This window comes from Pelophylax lessonae (genome assembly GCF_965119305.1).
Source record: "Pelophylax lessonae genome assembly, chromosome: 1".
Taxonomy (NCBI): Eukaryota; Metazoa; Chordata; class Amphibia; order Anura; family Ranidae; genus Pelophylax; species Pelophylax lessonae.
In genome coordinates, this window is record NC_138768.1 from 653,167,231 (window position 1) to 653,189,697 (window position 22,467).

At 43.7% G+C, this 22,467-nt stretch overlaps 1 protein-coding gene across 1 annotated transcript in view; it reads right to left on the reverse strand.

Annotated features, from left to right (window-relative positions):
* MGAT4D (MGAT4 family member D) overlaps positions 1-22,467 on the reverse strand; it is a 327,531-nt gene that overhangs the window by 187,847 nt on the left and 117,217 nt on the right. The window contains exon 3 of the mRNA XM_082243787.1: positions 2,325-2,468. Within this exon, the coding sequence (XP_082099913.1) occupies positions 2,325-2,468 (144 nt within the window). The remainder of the gene's footprint in view (positions 1-2,324; positions 2,469-22,467) is intronic.

A 22,467-nucleotide genomic window follows, 5' to 3' on the forward strand; every position in this document is an offset into this window, starting at 1 on the left:
ATGTAGTTGGTTATACTACAACCAGGTACTAATGTATCAAATTCAGATTAAAACTCGCCAATATCTTTGCTTACAAAGATGTAAAACAGCAGCTAAATTAAATGTATAACGCACAATTTTTGTTAGAATAGCTAAAATACCAGAAAATATTTTGGCTGCAATAAAATATAAAATTATAAATCCTTATCAAACAGGCTTTATGCTAAATAAATGTACAGTTTTTAAATATTCAATGCACTTTCTGGAATTTACAAGTACTGTGCCTATTGATAATACAGGAACTACAAGATTATCTTTAGATGCAAATAAGGGCGGCCATAGATGATGCGATTTTCTTATCTGCAACTACGGGTTACAGAAAAAAAAAAAAAAAAACGCTTGATTCCCACATTATTAGTCAGTTTTGATGGGGGAATCCATCCTGCAGAGCTATTGTGTCCTCCTGCTCTGCCAGGAAAACACAGTGATTATTACTAGCGAAAATAGCCGCTGCCAATAGTTGCATTTAAAAATCCAACATGCTGGTTGTACCCAAGTAGATCGATGGATTGACTTGCGTACAATCAGCCTGCCCAGAGATGGTTTAAACCATCTACAAGACTCTACCATCTACCATCTACAATACTACAAGATTAAAGTAGTTTTAAACCCTGAAGATTTTTTTACCTTAATGGATTCTTGGATGTTTTTGTCCATAGGACATCTAGAACTCCTCAATTATTCTTTAAAGCAGGTCTTTAGGGTGATTACAACTTACTAGATGTGGCCAGACCCCGGGAGATTTTATTCATCCTATTTTGGGGAGGTTCTAATTTGGTATGATATCAGAAAGATGTAATAATCCTAGTTGTATTGCGTTTAATCCATTTTGTGCATTTTGGGACATCTAGAAGACACAGAAAATCAAGGTAATTTGAGATCTGGGGCTCAGAAGAACATTCTCACTAGAAAATTGCACTAAAGTGTATTTAGCCACATCCATTCACAAAAGAGGAATGATATCAACAGTGAATTTGAACTTGAATTTAGCACAGTTGACTTTTCAGCATAGGGGAACTCTAAACCTAGGTTCACATCTATGCGGCTGCGGTTGATGCGTTTTTCAGCATGTACTGGTCGATGACATCACAGGGGGCGGTGTCACCAGGTGACATTGCCTTGTGGCTTAGCTTTTTAGGAACTGTCAGACAGGTTGGCAGGCCAACAGCGGGAGTCTGCTGTGTTTTTTTTTTTTTCCATTTTCAGGCCGGCAGGCATTATTGGCAATGGATCTACCTCTTGCCTGATGAAGCGGTTCTGCATGGCTCCGAAACGTTGCTATATATTTATCATGTGACCACGGAATCAAGCTTTTGACCCTTTCGAGGAATCCTTGGTCTGCTGATGACATTTCTTCACTTAGAGCAGGGATCCTCAAATTCCGGCCCTCCAGCTGTTGTGGAACTACACATCCAATGATGCATTGTAGAACTCAGACATTCACAGCCATGAATAGGCATGATGGGAATTGTAGTTCCTGAACAACTGGAGGGCCATAGTTTGAAGAACCCTGACTTAGAGCATCTACATTAGGGGACATGCCTTTTTATTTTTGTTTTTTAAATAAAGGCCTTGTCAAAAACTGCCTACTTTGCTTTTTTTACACTACACCTTTTTTTGTGGTGAATAAGTAGGGGTACTACATACCCCATACTCATTCACGTGGGGGGGGGCAGGATCTGGGAACCTCCTGTTAAAGGAGGCTTCCAGATTCTGATAAGCTCCCTGCCCGCAGACTCCCACAACCACCAGTCAGGGTGGGGAAGAGGCGGGTCCATTGAAGTCTATAACACGGAAAGTGCAATCTGCTGGAAAAAAAGTCCCTGACCCTTTCCAAAAATGCACTGGCTGAAAAAAAAGCAGAAATGTGAACAATAGGAAACCATGTTAAATGGACTGTGGAGCGTTTCTGCAAAATGCACAAAAAATACCTGCAAAAGTGTGAGCCAGTGCTAAAATCCAAAGATTTGTGTGGAATGGCTTCAGATACCTGGGGTTGGTACCAGGCTGGTGAGAATACGATGGGGGCTACAAGCTTGAGAATATTAGATTTTTAGGACCAGAGAGGAGAGAGAGGTTAGACTGTATAATGTTAAAATATGGAATGTTGCGTTTTGAGTTTTTGCTTTTTGTTGGGGGGTTGTTTATTTCAGATGTGGTTTGTTTAATTTTTAGATGTTTTTCTGTGGTATATATTTGTTTGCCAGGAAAAGGTTTTCAATGACTAAAATATGAATTAAAAAAAAATAAGATAAAAAGGGAAATAAATTTGTCAATTTCCTCACCTCCTGTTCTCCCATGTCCATAAAGGACATTGGGCTGCAAACTATCTTCGTGTCCCAACAAATGAGGCAGAAACATGTAGATATTTGAAAACGGCAACGGGAGTTTGCTGGTTATATTCAAGAATTTCCATTTTATTTCTTCAACTGCAAAGTAAAAGAAAAAACCATGACAAGATTATTTATAATTTGGATTCACATGAATTTTTTTAACATCATCAGATGAATAAAATAGAAAAGACATTTAGATACTCCTACTCGACAGCCAGTTGGATTTGTACAAATTGGTACTTCGCCCATCTTTCCTTTTATACATTTTAGCTCAAGAGCAGCAGGAAAAATAGAGAAGAGATAAAGACATGCACAGACTTCATTAACCCTAACCTGGCGTTATTTATCTACCCCACAGAAAGGGGTCCAGTTTTTGCACAGAGCATAATCTCTAAGCATATCCTAATATGCATTTCCACTTTCGCAGACGTATTGGGATAACACCTACTATCTATATAGATATACAGTATCTCACAAAAGTGAGTACACCTCTCATTTTTGTAAATATTTTATTTTATCTTTTCATGTGACAACACTGAAGAAATTACACTTTGCTACAGTGTAAAGTAGTGAGCGTACAGGTTGTATAACAGTGTCAATTTGCTGTCCCCTCAAAATAACAACACACAGCCATTAATGTCTAAACCACCATTAATGTCTAAACCAACAAAAGTGAGTACACCCCTAAGTGAAAATGTCCAAATTGTGCTCAAAGTGTTTCTATTTTGTGTGGCCACCATTTTCCAGCACTGCCTTAACCCTCTTGGGCATGATGGAGTTCACCAGAGCTTCACAGGTTGCCACTGGAGTCCTCTTCCACTCCTCCATGACGACATCACGGAGCTGGTGGATGTTCGAGATCTTGCACTCCTCCACCTTCCGTTTCAGCATGCCCCACAGATACTCTATAGGGTTTAGGTCTGGAGACATGCTTGGCCAGTCCATCACCTTTAACCTCAGCTTCTTTAGCAAGGCAGTGGTCATCTTGGAGGTGTGTTTGGGGTCGTTATGTTGGAATACTGCCCTGCGGCCCAATCTCTGAAGAGAGGGGATCATCCTCTGCTTCAGTATGTCACAGTACATGTTGGCATTCATGGTTCCCTCAATGAACTGTAGCTCCCCAGTTCCAGCAGCACTCATGCAGCACCAGACAATGACACTCCCACCATGCTTGACTGTAGGCAAGACACACACTTGTCTTTGTACTCCTCACCTGGTCGCCACAACACACGCTTGACACCATTTGAACCAAATAAGGTTATCTCGGTCTCATCAGACCACAGGACATGGTTCCAGTAATTGATGTCCTTAATCTGCTTGTCTTCAGCAAACTGTTTGCGGGCTTTCTTGTGCATCATTTTGCACAGAGGCTTCCTTCTGGGACGACAGCCATGCAGACCAATTTGATGCAGTGTGCGGCGTATGGTCTGAGCACTGACAAGCTGGCCCCCCCACCCCTCCAACCTCTGCAGCAATGCTGGCAGCACTCAATATCTTTGGTAGACCATGACCAGGCCTGTTCTGAGGGGAACCTGTCCTGTTAAACTGCTGTATGGTTTGGCCACTGTGCTGCAACTCAGTTTCAGGGTCTTGGCAATCTTCTTATAGCTTAGGCCATCTTTATGTACAGCAACAATTCTTTGTTTCAGATCCTTAGAGTTCTTTGCCGTGTGGTTCCATGTTGAACTTCCAGACCTTGTAACACTAACGAGTCACAAGACAACGGGGGAGGGGGGTCAAATGGCTAACTGGGCCCAATTTGGACATTTTCACTTACTTTTGTTGCCAGCGGTTTAGACGTTAATGGCTGAGTATAACAAAAAAAACACAGCGCCAAAGACAGTGCATATTCTTACATCAGGTGTAAAAAAAAAAAAACTCAATCCAGTGAAATCAAAACAATGCGCCTTAGTCCTCGTGAATAAGTGCAATTAAGATAAAATAGTGTTGCCAATAAGTGAGCAACATATATACTTCAATAAAATAAATTAATATACAATCCCAGTGCTGAAAAAAATAAGTGAATATGGAGTATACACTCCACAAAATAAATTAAATATAAAAAGTCCCAATTATAGGAATAAATGGAAATTAGATTCAAATAAGTTTAAATGTAAGTGTCCAGTGATCATCCAGTGATTAAAAAGTGTCTGGTGCTACAAATAAAAGGGAACATCCAAGTGACTTCTTGTGGACCGTGAATCACCGTGTTCACTCCTCCCCCAAAAGTGAATCCACCTACCAGACGGTGTGGATCCCGAGGTCTTACAACATAGGGGTCTTAAAGACTTGATACTGGTAAGCACTTGTAGATAGGGACCCCCTTTTTATGTATCCTCTCCTTGGTATAGGGAAACAGACAGAAGAAATCCCAAGATAGTGTAATACGTTCAAACAGGTATTTTTGAAAAAAACTTACAGATGTACACTTCTAAAGATCACAGTCTTCATGCGCTCATCATAACTTGCATGGCCAACCTCCAAGATATAGGTGAAGCGGTCATCACTTATTGCTTCCGCAATCCGTGCAGTAACGAGTGGCGTGCATTCCACCGCGCTTCCACTTGCGTTCCACCTTACCAGAAGTGACGTAATTCCGGTCTTGTCAGCAACGTAATAAGTCACTTATGATCGTAAGTAATTTATGATAAGCGCATGAATACTGTGATTTTTTTTTAAGTGTACATCTGCACGTTTTTTTCAAATAAACCTGTTTGAACGTATTGCAATATCTTGGGATTTCTTCTGTCTGTTTCCCTATACCGAAGAGAGGATACATAAAAAAGGGGGTCCCTATCTACAAGTGCTTACCAGTATCAAGTCTTTCAGACCCCTATATCATAAGACCTAGGGGTCCACACCGTCTGGTAGGTGGATTCACTTTTGGGGAAGGAGTGAACACGGTGATTCACGGTCAACAAGAAGTCACTTAGATGTTCCCTTTTATTTGAGCACCAGCCACTTTTTATCACTGGACACTTACATTTTAACTTATTTGAATCAAATTTCCATTTAATCCTATAATTGGGACTTTTTATATTTAATTTATTTAGTGGAGTGTATACTCATATTCACTTATTTTTTCAGCACTGGGATTGTATACCAATTTATTTATTGATGTTTATATGTTACTCACTTACTGCCAACACTATTTTATTTTAAATGCACATATACACGAGGAATAAAGCACATTGTTTTAAATTCACTGGATTGAGTTATTTTGGTCACATGATGTAAGAATATGCACTGTCTTTAGAGCTGTGTTTTTTTTTTTGTTATACTATTTTTCACTGAGTGATAAGCAGCAGCGGCAGTATTATACTTTCATATTGATCACTTGTTGCTTAGCGCAGGGTGGACTCTTTTTTTAAAGAGTCATTTATCACAATAATGGCTGTGTGTTGTTATTTTGAGGGGACAGCAAATTTACACTGTTAGGCCCCTTTCACACAGGTGGACCATTCAAATCCGCCTGTCTGTTTTTTAGGTGGATCTGAATAGATGCCCCACGCATCTCTATGGGGCATCGGATGTCAGCGTAGACATGTCCGCTGACATCCAATCCGATCCATCAAATCTGGACGGATGGAAACCCTATTTTCCATCCGTCCAGCGGATTGGATCGGATGAGAACGGACAGACGGTCCATTCTCATCCGATTCCCCCATAGAGAACAGCGGGGACCTGACAGCTCTGTCTCCGCACTCAGCTGCCAGACAGAGATGCCATCCGCCTGCTCAGCGGGGGATCAGCGGATCGATCCCCGGCTGAGAAAAACAGAGTCTGCCGACGGACTGCCAGGTGTCAGAGGGGCCTTATACAAGCTGTACACTCGCTACTTTTCATTGTAGCAAAGTGTAATTTCTTCATATAATCAAATATTTAGAAAAATGTGTGGGGTGTACTCACGATAGATAGATAGATAGATAGATAGATAGATAGATAGATAGATAGATAGATAGATAGATAGATAGATAGATAGATAGATAGATAGATAGATAGATAGATAGATAGATAGATAGATAGATAGATAGATAGATAGATAGATATAGATAGATATAGATAGATAGATAAGATAGATAAGATAGATAAGATAGATAAGATAGATAAGATAGATAAGATAGATAAGATAGATACGATAGATTAGATAGATAGATAGATAGATAGATAGATAGATAGATAGATAGATAGATAGATAGATAGATAGATAGATAGATAGATAGATAGATAGATAGAGTTGTGTTCAAAATTATTCAACCCCCACTGAAATTGATTGTTTTGGCCAGTTTGACATTGATTTTGATCATTCAGTCATCCTGCTTACAATTGAATCAAAGAGGCACGTGTAGGTCAGACAAATATAACATAACATTTATTATAATGAAATAACCACAAATGTCTTTTCTGTGCTCACATCATTATCAGTTTTATTAAACCCCCAAGTGACATTCAATCTTAGTACTTAGTACAACATCCTTTTACAGTTATAACAGCTTTTAAACGTGAAGCATAGCTTGACACAAGTGTCTTGCAGCAATCTACGGGTATCTTTGCCAATTCGTCATGGGCAAAAGCCTCCAGTTCAGTCACATTCTTAGGCTTGTGCACTGCAACTGCTTTCTTTAAGTCCCACCAGAGGTTCTCAATCGGATTTAAGTCTGGTGACTGTGATGGCCACTCCAAAATGTTCCAGCCTTCAATCTGCAACCATGGTCTAGTGGACTTGGAGGTATGCTTGGGATCATTGTCCTGTTGAAAGGTCCAACGTCTCCCAAGCCTCAGGTTTGTGACGGACTGCATCACATTGTCATCCAATATCTCCTGGTACTGAAGAGAATTCATGGTACCTTGCACACGCTGAAGCTTCCCTGTACCTGCAGAAGCAAAACAGCCCCAAAGCATGATTGACCCCCCGCCATGCTTCACAGTAGGCAAGGTGTTCTTTTCTTCATAGGCCTTGTTCTTCCTCCTCCAAACATAGCGTTGATCCATGGGCCCAAACAGTTCTAATTTTGTTTCATCAGTCCACAGAACACTATCCCAAAACTTCTGTGGTTTGTCCACATGACTTTTGGCATACTGCAGTCGACTCTTCTTATTCTTTGGAGACAGCAAAGGGGTGCGCCTGGGAGTTCTGGCATGGAGGCCTTCATTACGCAGTGTGCGCCGTATTGTCTGAGCAGAAACTTCAGTACCCACATCTGACAAATCTTTTCTCAGTTCCTCAGCAGTCACACGGGGACTTTTCTCCACTATACGCTTCAGGTAGCGCACAGCAGTCGAAGTCAGCATCTTCTTTCTGCCACGACCAGGTAGCGTTTCAACAGTGCCCTTTGCCTTGAATTTGTGAATGATGCTTCCTATGGTGTCTCTTGGTATGTTTAACATCTTTGCAATCTTCTTATAGCCATTGCCCTTCCTGTGAATCGCCTGTGAGTAATCGCCTCTTCTCTTGTCTTCCTGGACCATTCTCTTGACTTCACCATGTTTGTAACCACACCAGTAAATGTCTAGAAGGAGCTGAGTATCACAGTCATTTTAAAGCTGCCTAATTGGTGCTTATTAGGCTTTATTGCTGCTCCCTGACATCCACAGGTGTTTTCAATACCTGATTGAAAACACTTCAAATGAACCTCTGTTCTTCAGAGTGGTAGTCTTTAAGGGGTTGAATAATTGTGTCAATGATGAATTCACAAAAGAAACAGTTACTACTGTATTAAAAAACCAATTGATGTCATTTTAGTTGCATATGGTTCTTTAAGAAGTCCTTGTAGGATTTCGTTCTGAATACAATTACAAATGTACACTTAATTCCCTAAAACCCTTTACAGCATTGGGGGTTGAATAATTTTGAACACAACTGTATTTGACTGCAAAAAAATGTAGTCAAGTCTGGAGGTAAATCATAACAGAGAAGGGGAGGAGGAAATACAAAAAGAATCATATAACATGAACTTTTTCCAATAGTGATATATTGTGCTTTTCACTCTCCTGAAAGGCAGTAAAGAAACAAAGACAGATAAGTGAGATAAGCTGGTAATGTACAGTATGTCAATATGTTATGTCCATAAACAAACAGCAATATAGTTTCACTAAGCTACTGAGTTTCAGTCCCTGCTCTAGTGAATTAAAGGGAACCTGAGCCAATGCTTAGTCCAGGTTCACACACATGCGATGTGTGAACCCCGCAAATCCACAGCGGGTTCCCGCATCGCATTCAACTAGCAGGCAGTTAACACTGCCATATGCGAATCACTGGGGGTGTCAATACAAAGTTAACTAAGCCCCCCCCCCAGATCAGTACGCATATCGCAGTAAATCGGATAGCTCAGGTGTGAACAACCATGCAAACCGATTATGGTGTGGACCCAAAAAATGGTTCTGTGCGAGTTGTGTCCAAATGCTATGAGTATTCAGCTATACAATCCGTATAGCTGAATTTGCATCGCACAGACATTACGAGATTTGCAGAGCAGTGCGCTCCGAATCACATGAGATGTCTGTCATCGCATATATGTGAACCGGCCCTTAAGTTCCTTAACCCTATTCAGACATTTCAAGCAGATTTCTAAATGAGTGCAGGTTGAAGTGCCTGGTAACCTTGAACCCCAGGAAGTTCTAATATATATATATATATCCCCCCCCCCCCAATATTTGATTACTAAACTGGTGTTTGGTCTAGCCCCCTCCTTTATATACCTATGCAAACAGATGTGCAAGATGGCACAGCAATCACACAGAAGTCCATTTTAGCATTTTATGATTTTTAAACAGAAAAAGAATGTGTAAATAAAAGCTGATATTTGATTTGCTACCAATAACAGCACTAGGTTATAAATGAGCAATCTGTTTGTGTAAGTACAGGAGGAGTAAGCAGTATATCAAAATCTGACATGTAACATATGATGTCACAACAAAGCAGGGTGGATTTGATTTAAATCACAATTTAAATCAGGATTTAAATAACTAGTAAAACAGCTTGATTTAAATCAACTCGATTTAAATTCTAGTTTTTAAGGAACAACTGTTCTCTGTCCCGCAGTGGCTACTCCTCTGACCCGCTGTTGATTCACTGACAGTCCCATTCACTTTAACCACTTAAGGACCAGGCCTATTTCAGGACAGACAGAATTGGCTGGTCAAAAGGAAGGAGACAACAGAGGAAAATGTGGTTGGGAGGAAGAGTACAGGTATCTTTGCAGGAAAGCAGTTGGTGGGGAAGGAAGGATATGAACCCTACGTTCCTATGTGTCAGGCTTTGTATATTTCTAAAGGGGGTTAGGATTGAGGGTTGGCATACTGCTGGCCAGGAATCAGCAGTGCCAGAATACTCCACAAATGAAAACTGATTAGTTCAGAGCATAACTAAATGGAAATTTGCAGGTATCGAAACTGTATGTCATGATACCTTTAGGTATAGCACAGTTGCTTATTCATAACCATGCATATAATATGGCACAGAGATATTTCATATGTTGTTTGAAAGCATAACAAAACCCTTGTTGATCTCCAGATTTTCTGTAATTTCCAATTTGTTGCACTAATTCTAACTTGTCTGCCCAGTATTGAACATGAAAACAGCATGTGTTGTTTTACACCCACTGTTCTATAGATGACCTTAGCTATACAAACAAGAATAACTTGTAGGAAACCAGGCTGGTTAAAAAATATGTAGGTGTGCTCTCAATTCCAGAAATAGTTATGCGGTTATGTTATGAAAAAATGCCTGCTCAGTTTTACATTGGGAAGAAATGTAATTTGAAAAATGCATGTAATAAGCCTGAGACAGCTAAGTAAAGCATGATTTGGACATGGCAAGATGCGGAATGTACAGACTAAATTCTTTATACAGAATAGGTTTAAATATAGTGGATTTAACTTCCCAGCTTGGGGGAGAGGAAATGGGCATGTTTCTTGTGGCCATGTCAATGTTTTCAAGCCTTACCCTTCCAAATATTCATAATGGAACTCCGTTCTGTCATAACAGGTTTTTGTTTTTTCTTCTTCTAAGGGAGAAGAATAAGATGCTGTCTGTTCTTATTAAATGCTCAACCCCTCTGCACTCTGGAACAGTAACTTAATCCACACAATAGAGAAGAAAGAAGAAAAAAAATATTACCCCCAATAGCTGCTGAAAACTGAATAGTAGTATAAAGATAATGGACTCCCAAAATCCCCAACTGGTACAGCGCTAATAATCAGTTAAACTAACACATATATAAACATACAAGGAAAAAATTGATGTGAAATAAATGCTCAATCGATAAAACAATGCGTGTATTCAAAACACCAAAATAGGTCCATTAATTGCAGAAACTTAAAACATGCCCACTCACTAGCTAAAAACAATGGGGACGGGATAATGCATCTTGATTGATGGAGACTTCACCTCCCTCTTATTCTAAGGCACAGGCTGGAAGAGCGTGACACAGCCTGTGACTGGTAGAAATCCGCCCACACCATGTTATTGTCAAAAAATAAAAAAGATTTGATTTCAAACAATCAATGGGATTTTTGACTTACCTTAAAAGCCATTTCTCTGATGTTCATTGACGGACACAGCTTCTGATATTTATAACCATTAGGTTATACTGCCCCCTACAGGAGTAGGACACAAGGCAGAAAAGAATTCTGGCTACACCCATGGGCAGTCCCAGGGGGTATACTCCCTCTCTCTGCTATAGCCACTCAGTTTTGTTACAAGCGGTGTCAGTAGAATTATAACTCCACAGAGAGGTGGGTGCTGTGTCCGTCAATGAACATCAGAGAAATGGATTTTACGGTAAGTAAAAAAATCCCATTTTCTCTTTCATTCATTGACGGACAAAGCTCCTGATATTCATAACCATTGGGACAACCCAAAGCAGAGTTAAACATGAGAGGTGGGAACAACAAAAACATTCCAAAGGCTAAACATTAGCCAACCAGGCAACAGGAGCTCAACCAAACAACTAAAGCCCACCTGAAAAAAACACCCCCTCAAAGAGGTTCAGGTCTTCTTAAACAGCAGCCTGCAAAACCTTGCAAAACCTTGCGGCCAAAAGAAGCATCCGCAGATGCCAACAAATCTACTTCATAAACCTTTGTAAAAGTGTGCACCGACGACCTTGCAAACTGCGTCACTGACGCCTGATGACAGAGAGCCCTTGGGGCACTAAGCGCCCTAGTAGAGTGCACCTTGAAAGGGAAAGGAGGAACCTGATCCCTGATCGAATAGACCTGAACCACTGTCTGTCTGATCCACCTGGAAATGGTCGCAGAGGAAGCGGACAACCCTTTTCGTAGTCCATTCGTGAGAACAAAGAGAGTCTGACTTCCTGAAAGACGTAGCTGTCAGGTACACCCTAATTGCTCAGACCACATTCAAGGCATGCAAGGCAATTTTCTTCGGACTTTTAGGCCTGGGACACAGGGAGGGAAACACGATGTCTTCATCCAAATGAAAATCAGACAACCTTTAGAAGGAACGACAGACAGGGGCGAAGAACCACCCAATCTGTGCAAATCACCAGATAAGGTGAACGACAGGATAACGCCACCAGTTCAAACACCTGCGCGGAGGTGATAGCCACTAAAAAGGCCACCTTCTGGGACAGCATAAGCAGGGGAAATCTTCAAAATATTTTCAAAGGGAGGCTTCTGTACAGCTGAAAGCACCAAATTAACCACATCCATACCGGCGTATAGGCAAATGACGCCGGCAGGATGGCTTTCTACATCCGGGCGGCCGTCATATGATGTTCGCCCGTTCTAGCTGCTACTGCGCACCCCCGGGAGTGCGCAGCGCAGCGATTAGGGATGAGGCTCGTCCCTCGGACATAGCCCATCCCTGATCAAGGTAAACAGCCAATAGAAATTGGCGGTTTACCACGTGAGCGGCTGTGTCAATCACAGCCGATCACATGAGCGGCTCCAGCGCTAGCCGCTCATTCTCTCTGCAATGCACATCCCCAGGGCGCGCAGAGCAGCGATCAGGGACGAGGCTCGTCCCTCGGACAGAGCCAATCCCTGATCTAGGTAAAGAGCCAATGAAATTGGCTTTTTACCACGTGACCGGCTCTGTCCAATCACAGCCGGTCACAAATGTCAACAAAGATAAGGGTAACTCACTGTTAACAGGCTCTTCTCCTCACACACCAATCCAGTGTGAGGAGGAGATCTGCAAACAGTGAGTTACCAGAGTATTACCAGAGTATTGTGAAATTACTGTGCCCTGATTGCCCCCACCAAATAAAGAGGACCTGTCATCTGCCCATCTGAGTACCTGTCCCCTGCCCATCAGAGTACCCGAGTACCTGTCACATGCCCATCAGAGTACCCGAGTACCTTCCACCTGCTCATCAGAGTACCTGCCGCCTGAAGTACCCGAGTACGTGCCGCCTGCTCATCAGTACACATCACTACTCATTAGTACCCATCAGTACCTATCAGTATCAGTACTGATCATCAGTACCCATCAGTACAGTATCAGTACTACTCATCAGTACCCATCACCTGCCTGTCTCCTGCCCATCAGAGTACCTGAGTACCTATCACCTGCCTATCGGAGTACCTGCCACCTGCTCATCAGTACCAGAGTACCTGTCACCTGTCTGTCACCTGCCCAGCAAAATACCTGAGTACCTGTCACCCTTCATACAGCTACCATGTCGAAGTCCAAAAAGGTTTTCACTGCCGAAGAGGCCTGTCAATTATTATCCCTGACGGATGAGAGCAGCGGGGAGCTCTCACTTTCCAATGCCGAAACCCTTTCTGAATCTGGTTCAGAATTTGAGCCCTTTGAAGGCTTTACATCGGGAACTGAATCGGAGGAGGAAGAAGTTCGGTCTAAAAGACGCCGCACTGAAAACCAGGCAGACACCAGCAGCGCCAATGGCCAATCGGCAAACGCCAACGGTGCTGGACCCCAGGAGGAAATGCCCAGTACAAGCACTGGAATTTCACACCAGCCCCAAAGAAGCAGAGCCCAAATGCAGCTTCCGGATGCCTTGGCTAACCCATTGTGGCTGCCTTCTAGCTCTGGGTCAGCTACAATCCCCCCCTTCACAGCACAGCCAGGTTTGCAGGTCAACACCCAAAATTTTGTTCTAATTGATTTTTTAAATTTATTTTTCCCTATGGAGTTCCTTCAAAGCATCGTCGACCAAACAAATCTTTTTGCCCAACAGTTAGAGAACAACCCCACCTCATATCATGCCCGTTTGAATGGAGACCCCTAACAGTAGAAGAGTTCAAAGTGTTTTTCGGCCTTACCATCAATATGGGGGTTACAAAAAAAAAAAAAACGAGCTGCATTCTTATTGGTCTACCAAACCCATCCACCATATGCCACTTTATTCATCAGTCATGTCCAGGTCCCGCTATGAAATTATAATGCACTTCCTGCATTTTAATGACAATTCCCAGTACCCTCCCCGAGATGATCCCAATTTTGATAAACTCTATAAAATTCGCCCCCTAATTGATTTATTTTCCAGACATTCTCCCGAAGTTTATGTCCCTGACCAAAAGATCGCTGTGGACGAATCACTGGTCCATTTCGCAGGCCGGCTGGCATTTAAGCAGTACATTCCCAGCAAGAGGGCTAGGTATGGCTTAAAACTTAACAAGCTCTGCGAGAGCAAAACTGGATACATGTACGCCTTTCGCGTGTACGAAGGCAGAGACTCCGAGCTCCAGCCCCCTGAGTGCCCAACGTACATGGGAATAAGTGGGAAGATTGTTTGGGACCTAGCCTTCCCACTGTTGCAAAAGGGGTACCACATTTATATGGACTACTATTATACCAGTTTGCCCCTTTTCCGCCACCTGTACTTGAAGAAAACCTTGGCCTGCGGTACAATAAGAAAAAACCGGAAGGGCTTCCCGCAGAGTCTTGTCACCACTCCATTACAAAAATGGGGAATCCGCAAGCCTAAGGAACGAAGAAGTAATGGCTTTGAAGTGGAGGGATAGTAAAGACGTTTACATCATGTCCACCATCCACGATGACACTGGAAATTGAAATTGGAAGACGACGCGGTCCCGTTCAAAGTCCCTTTTCGGAAGCCTGCTTGTATCCACGAGTACAATAAGTACATGGGGGGGGGTGGATTTAAACGATCAAATGCTGCAGCCTTATCTCCCGACACAAAGGACCCTCTTTTGGTACAAAAAAGTTGCAGTGTACTTTTTCCATTTGGCCATGTACAAAGCATATGTCACCTATAAAAAGTCCACGATAACACCAATCCCCTTCCTCCAGTTTATTGAAGATACAGTAAAACCTTGGATTGCGAGCATAATTCGTTCCGGAAACATGCTTGTAATCCAAAGCACTCTTATATCAAAGCGAATTTCCCCATAAGAAATAATGGAAACTCAGATGATTCGTTCCACAACCATTTATTCATAAGTCCTTCAGTTTATAGTCCATATAAAAAGATTCTAGCATTGCAATAGGTTATATAACCATAAAATGTCCATCCACAAATAGCAGCTTCCACAAGGGGATTAGAAGGAAACTCCAGCAGGAGCTACAGAGTATCAGAGAGAAGAGAGGCGCCTCTAAGTGTAGCAATATGGTTCCATTTAATGAAGGTTCAACATTTAGCGACTCACATGGTTGATGAATAAAAGAGGCACATCTAAGTATGCAGGCATCCGGGGTAAAGCTGTCCACATAGACCATCTTCTGCACCGCCGGCTGCCAGTCTGTAATCCTGACCGGGAAGACCACCCTGCAGTAAAGCGATCTGAAAGTGAGGGGCAGTATGGAAGGGATGACGTAGATGGCGGTGCGGAAGATGGTCTATGTGGACAGCTTTACCCCGAATGCCTGCATCCTTAGATTGCCTCTTTTATTCATCAACCATGTGAGTTGCTAAATGTTGTACCTTCATTAAATGTAACCATATTGCTACACTTAGAGGCGCCTCTCTTCTCTTTTATACTTAGCTGTGACTTGAGGCTACTTGTATATCAAGACATCGCTTGTATATCAAGTCAAAATTTATTATAAAAATTTGCTTGTCTTGCAAAGCGCTCTTAAACCAAGTTACTCTCAAACCAAGGTTTTACTGTATTGCCACTGCCCTGATTTACCAGCAAAGATCCCCCCCAGAAATCATTCGTTCTGATTGTGTCAGCAGACTTCATGAGCGCCATTTCCCTTTCCATATCCCCCATCAGAAACTGGAAGAAGACGCCAAAAAAAGTGTCGGGTGTGTAGCAAAAAAAGAATTAGGAAAGACACCAGTTTTCATTGTACTGATTGTCCCTCCCAACCTGGCCTATGCATTGGAGAATGCTTCAAAATCTATCACACTGCCCTAAACTTTTAGCCCATATTTCAATCAGACTGCCATTTTCCCTTTTTCAATTTTTGTGCTGAATATTTTCCTGCTGCCTCAACCAACCATATCACTGCCTTCCTTGTGAACCGACCCTGGCCTGTATATTTACTATGCCTCTGCCTGCCATCTGCATTGTTTATCCGCCATGTTTCTGCCTTTCACGTGAACTGACCCTGGACTGTTTATCAATTATGCCTTAGCCTACCGTCTATTTCTGCCTTTTACCTGCACTGACCTCGGCCTGTTACGACCATGTTTTTTGCCTGCCACTTAGACTGATCTTTCACCCTGCTATTGTAGTAGTGGGATTCAAAATGACACAGGGATCTCACTTTTGTGAGGGGCTTCAGAATATAGTGTTCTGATATGAGAAAACACGTTTTTGGTTTTCTTTGGGTTTGTAATCTCGGAACAGGGTCTGGAGTCCGGAGGCTTCAAAGCGATTTGGGTGGGAGAAGCCTCTACTCCTGTCCCCATTTTTTCCAGACCGAGGCCCTAAGCTTGATGGTCCTGCCTGCTGCCTGGACCAATACTTTGGCTGTGCTGATCATATCCTTGCCTGCACTGACCCAGGACTTTTTATGGAACATGTGCCTGTTGCCTGGACCAATACTGGGCTGTACTGACCATATCTCTGCCTGCACTAATTACCTGCCTACTACCTGGACCAACGCTTTGGCTGTGCTGACAATATCTCTGCCTGTACTGACTATGGACAGTATTCCTGCCTGCTGCCTGGACAATCCTTTCACTGTCGCTGTCTACGTTCCTGCCTGCTGCCTGGACCACTGCACTGCTAAAACCACAGGTAATTTTTTGTTTATCCTTTGCTCAGCAGAATGTATTTTGGTATGTATTATGCTATGTGTTAGGGGCCTTCAACAATGTGATAGGTTGTCAGGAATTTGTGTGTGTGATTTATGTCCCTAGCCACTTGCCAACCGGCCAATGTATATATGCGTCCTCCATTTAAACCTAAATACCGATGTTATGGCAGCAGATAGCTGCCATAACCCTGGTATTTTTTTAAACGGTGGACGGTTGGCTTTCCGATAAGGGTGGTCTCAGAGGCGGATTCGCTGCGGGATCACCCTTCCGGGATGGCGGAAGAGGTGCCCCCCCCCCTCCAGTCGCATCCCGGTCCTTTTTCCAGCTTACCGGACCCCCCGGCAGCGGGGAAAACGATCTGGTCCCGGATCCTCACAGACAGGATGTTGAGTGAGGGCAAGCTTACCCTCACTCGACTATGGTCTTGGAGGACCGGAGCTACGGCAAACGTTGTTGCCTAGCAACCGGTTTAAAAGGTCCCTTTTTTTTTTCTATCTTTTAGTGTACTTGTAAGATCTGAGGACTTTTTGACCCCAGATCTCACAAAAAATAGGTCCTGTCGTGCCTATTTCTATTACATTCCTCGTAAAAGAAAAAAAAATGATCAATTTTTTATTTTTTTTTTAAAAACGGTGTAAAAATAAAAAAATAATAAATAAAATAAATAGTAAAAAAAAAAAATTAAAGCGCCCTGCCCCAGTTAGCTCGCGTGCAGAAGTGAACGCAAACGGACACCCCGCCCACATATGTAAACTGTGTTCAAACCACACATGCGAGGTATCGCCGCGATTGTTAGAGCAAGAGCAATAATTTGAGCCCTAGACCTCCTCTTTAACTCTAAGATGGCAACCTGTAAAAATTTTTAAAGTGTCGCTTATGGTTATTTTTAAGTACCAAAGTTTGTTGCCATTCCATGAGCGTGCGTGATTTTGAAGCATGACATGTTGGGTATCTATTTACTCGGCGTAACATTATCTTTCACATTATGGAAAAAAAATTGGGCTAACTTTACTGGTTTCTTATTTTAATTCAAAAAAGTGAATTTTTAAAAAAAAAAATTGCGTTTGGAAGACCGCTGCGCAAATACGGTGTGATAAAAAATATTGCAATAATATCCATTTTATTCTCTAGGGTCTCTGCTAAAAAAAAATATATAATGTTTGGGAGTTCTAATTAGTTTTCTAGCAAAAAATGGATTTTTGTAAAATCTTACCGTAAAATCCTTTTCTCTTAGCTCATCGACAGACGTAGTCCTCGGTGATACACCACCTTCGGGTTATGTTACCTCCGCAGGAGCAGGACTAGACAGGAAATTAAAAAGCTCTGGCCACACCCTAGGGGCAGTCCCAGAGGGTATATCCTCTCTCTCTCTGCCTCAGCAAATCAGTTATGTGAAAAAGCAGTGCTTAGAGAATTTAACCCAACCCAACTCCAAAACAGAGGGGCGGGGACTACGTCTGTCGATGAGCTAAGAGAAAAGGATTTTACGGTAAGATTTTACAAAAATCCATTTTTCTCTAGCGCTCATCGACAGACGTAGTCCTCGGTGATACACCACCTTCGGGACGTCCCAGAGCAGTATCACAACTGAGGGGTGGGAAAATGGAAATCAAATCCCAATCTAAAAGGCCCAACCGGTGCCAACTAGAAGTTTACAATGCTCATCCTTAATGATGAGACTCAACAAAAAAAAAAAAATTTTTCAAACAGAAAAAAACCCTCGAGGTAGACCACCGGTCTCCTCAAATTGCGGCCTGCAAAACCTTGCGGCCAAATGAGGCATCCGCCGATGCCGTCACATCAATTTTATAGAATTTAGTAAAGGTATGTACCGACGACCAAGTGGCCGCCTTACATACCTGGACCACTGACGCCTGATGGCGAAAGGCCCAGGAAGTACTGAGCGCTCGAGTGGAGTGCGCCCTAACAGGGAACGGAGGACTCTGACCCTTAATAGAATAAGCCTGTACCACCGTTTGTCTAATCCATTTGGCAATGGTCGCGGCAGATGCAGGCAAACCCTTTCTGGGGCCATCCGTGATCACAAAAAGTGAATCCGTCTTACGGAATGATTCCGTAGCTTTCAGGTATACCCTGATTGCCCGAACCACATCCAAGGAATGCAACGCATGTTCCCGATGATGCTTGGGCTGAGGACACAAGGAAGGTAGTACAATATCTTCATTCAGATGAAAATCTGAAACCACCTTAGGAAGAAAAGATGGCTTAGGATGAAGTACTACCTTATCCCTATGAATCACTAGGTATGGGGACTGGCATGATAATGCAGCCAGTTCTGACACCCTGCGAGCAGAAGTAATAGCCACCAAGAAGGCCACCTTCTGGGATAGAGTAAGCAAGGGAATCTCCCTGATGTTTTCAAAGGGAGGTTTCTGTAGAACCGACAAAACCAAATTAAGATCCCAGGGCGGTAAGGGCGCGCGGACTGGAGGAGCCAGGTGCCGCACCCCCTGGATGAAATTCCGCACCAAGGATTTGGTAGCTAAAGGTTTCTGAAAGAAGATTGCTAATGCTGAAACTTGACCCTTGATGGTGCTCAAGGCTAGCTTCTGCTCAACCCCTTGTTGCAAAAAGGCCAATATTCGAGACACCGAATAGGTACGTGGAGGAAATCCTAAAGATTCGCACCACGCAATATAAGTCTTCCATGTGTGATAATAGACTTTGCTGGAAGTCGCTTTCCTTGCTTTAATAAGGGTAGGAATGACAGAAGTAGACAAACCTCTGTCCTTCAGTACTTGGGTCTCAATGGCCAGGCCATTAAAACCAGCGACTGTAAAGCACGAAGGTAAATAGGTCCTTGAGACTACAGACACTCCCTGAGACGAAGTTCCCACGGAATGTCTGCGACTAACCTGTCCAAGTCGGCCAGGCCGGCTTGAAGAGGCCAGCCTAGAATTTCTAGGACCACTGGCGCTGATTGGATCTGAACCAGGCGTCCCTAGAGCTATCTGGCCCCGACCATCCGAGAAAGTCTGGTCGTTTTCTGTTCCCACACATTTATCAGATACCTGATAGTTATCAGGCAAGGTGATTTTTTCTGGTTGAACCTCAGGGACCGAAGTCACCCGACTAGAGGCTACTTGGCCTATCTGGTCAATCAGATCCGATTCCTGTGAGGTATCGGGACTAATCTTAGGAAAAGGTAAAGGAAAAGATCTATACAGGGAACGGTAACTACCGCTTCCTGTACTTAAATGTTGGAAGGGAAGAATCGCACCGGTAGTAGTGGTTGATGCTCGATCTAATGTCCTAAATACCGGTGAAAACGTCCCCCCACCCTGAAATTGGGTGGGGGCGCACCTTCAGGCTGTGTACTCCTTTACTTCGGGTTTGGCTGGGTTGGTCCTCTGCTTGTCCGACCAGCCCTTCTTGAACCCTCCTGGAGGAGTCTTGCCTTTCCCGGAAGTACCAGCCGGGCGTCCTTTATGGGCGGTAAAGAAAGGTCCTCGCTTGTTGCGAGGTTCCTTAGCTTTTGCAGCCTGTGGTAAAAAAGTACTCTTGCCCCCGGTGGCATCCTTAATGATTTCATCTAGGTTGGCTCCAAATAGACGATTCCCCTGGAACGGGAGATTGGTCAAAGTCTTTTTGGAACCTAGGTCAGCTGACCAGCATTTTAACCACAGCACACGTCTGAGGATCACTGCTAACTTAGATGCATGCCCTAACAAGGGAGTAGTGTCCAAGGCTGCGTCACAGATAAACCGTAGCCCTTGTATGATCTGTTCTATCAAATCAGATGTCTCCTGGGGAATATCTTTTCCCCTAAGATCTTGGCGTACCATCTTCGCCCATTCTGTAAGTGTCTGGGAAACTAGACCAATAACAATTACTGGTCTAAATGCTGACCCTATCAGAGAAAAGATAGTGCGGGACTCCGCTTCTATCTTTCGATCCACCGGATCCTTAAAGGACGAAGTGTCCTCCACTGGAATAACCGTGGCTTTATTCAGCCTGGAAATAGGCGGATCCACGACTGGTGGTATCGTCCATTTCTTAATGATGGATTCCTCAAACGGATAGCGTCTAGCAATACGCTTGGAAATAGTAAAGGTACGTTTAGAATGTTCCCATTCTCCTTTAATCTGATTTCCAAAACATTTAGGTACAGGAAAAGCCTTCGCCGTCTTGATGGGCTTATTAGTCCCAAAAGGCCTCTCTGTTTCAGTTGCCTCTGCCGGTAAAGCCTCAAGTTTTAAGGTTTCTTGCACTGCCACAACTAGTGCGTCCACCAATGCTTCTTCCTGAATTATAGCAGGAGAAGAAGCGTCCTCCTCACTGTCTGAGGGGGCTTTACCTGGGATAGCAGCCCTTGCAGAGGAACCTGCAACTGCAGTGACCATCTCTGAATCAGAGTCAGAGGTGTCAGATAGTATAGGGGTAGGCGGGGGTCGCTTCCTTGACCCCCGTCCCTGACAGGCCGCCTCCACCCGAGCCACCATAGACTCCAAAATTGCTGTAAATGACTCTATACTCTGTACATCGGCGGGTCCCGAGGCCCCCTCGAGGGAAACAGGTGGGGGAATCTGTGTGGCAGGGTCCATAATAACTCCAGTTACTTCCTGGATGATATAATTCAAAGTAAAGAAAAACTTTTTTTTTTTTTTTTTTGACCCTCAGCGCCACAAAAAACCCCTTAGTGTTACCTGCTAGGGATCCCTATCGATCGAGAGAGAGAGAGATAGACCCCCAGGCTCACCACTTGATGTTCAGAGTTGAACTGCAACAGCATACAGCGCTGTCTTAGACAAACAGGAAGTCTTTTGGCTGGCTGCCCAGGAAGAAAGGAGGCGGCTCCGCCCCTCTGTACGCCTTCCGGCGCCTCCCCCAAGCTCCACGAGGTGTAGAATCACCTAAAACATGGCCGCCCCCATGCTGGAGACACGAGGCTACGCCAAAATGGCGGCTCGTGCGATCCAGCAAAAAACATGGCGGCGGCCTGTGCTGACTAGCGGTGTGCTGCAGGCACACAACACTCTCTCTGCATGGGGATATGGCGTGTTTGGCGGTACCGGCCCTGGCGGACCGCATGGCCGTTCGGGAGGCCTGCTATTAGCTGGAGATCTGACTTGGAAGGCAGTCTACATGTCCATGGCTTCTGACTGGTAGGTAGCTTATACTTAACCCATAAGATTCCCAGAATGCCACAGATTACATCTTTGAAACATGTATACAATAGATTGTTAGCTCCCAAACCAAGTCTCCTGGCTTTTGCACACATAAAATCACACTCAAAGTAGGAGGATTTGTGACATGTTATAGGATAGAAAGAAACTCTTTCTTACCATACAGAGAGGGGCCCGCGTTCACCACAAAACCCGTCAGGGAAAACAGGGGGAACATACTACTCACCATACCGGAACCAGGCGGGCACCAACTCCTGACAGTACCCCTCTCCACCGGGGCGGGAGGGCTGTCGACCGATACAGACGCCGTGACTCATGGTCTTTGGCGTTTCAGCGAGACGTTTAACTCGCGGGTTCAGTCCTTTAATGGGACTTTGTCGCGGCCGACTCAGCGCGGAGCTATGGCCTGCACGCGCTCGTAGGCTGAACTGGGGTGACCACCGGATCTCAACATCCAGCCCGTCGCCCAGTTCAGCTTTCTTGCTTGAAGATCTCACAGGAACACTGGAGAAAAAAAGCTGTCCAAAAATCCTTTTAGAAAAAAATTTCTTGCCAGGACCTAAGATCCCAGCAAGGTATCTAGGTCCTTACTCCTAACTAGACAGAAAATAACTGATTTGCTGAGGCAGAGAGAGAGAGGATATACCCTCTGGGACTGCCCCTAGGGTGTGGCCAGAGCTTTTTAATTTCCTGTCTAGTCCTGCTCCTGCGGAGGTAACATAACCCGAAGGTGGTGTATCACCGAGGACTACGTCTGTCGATGAGCGCTAGAGAAAACTGATTTTA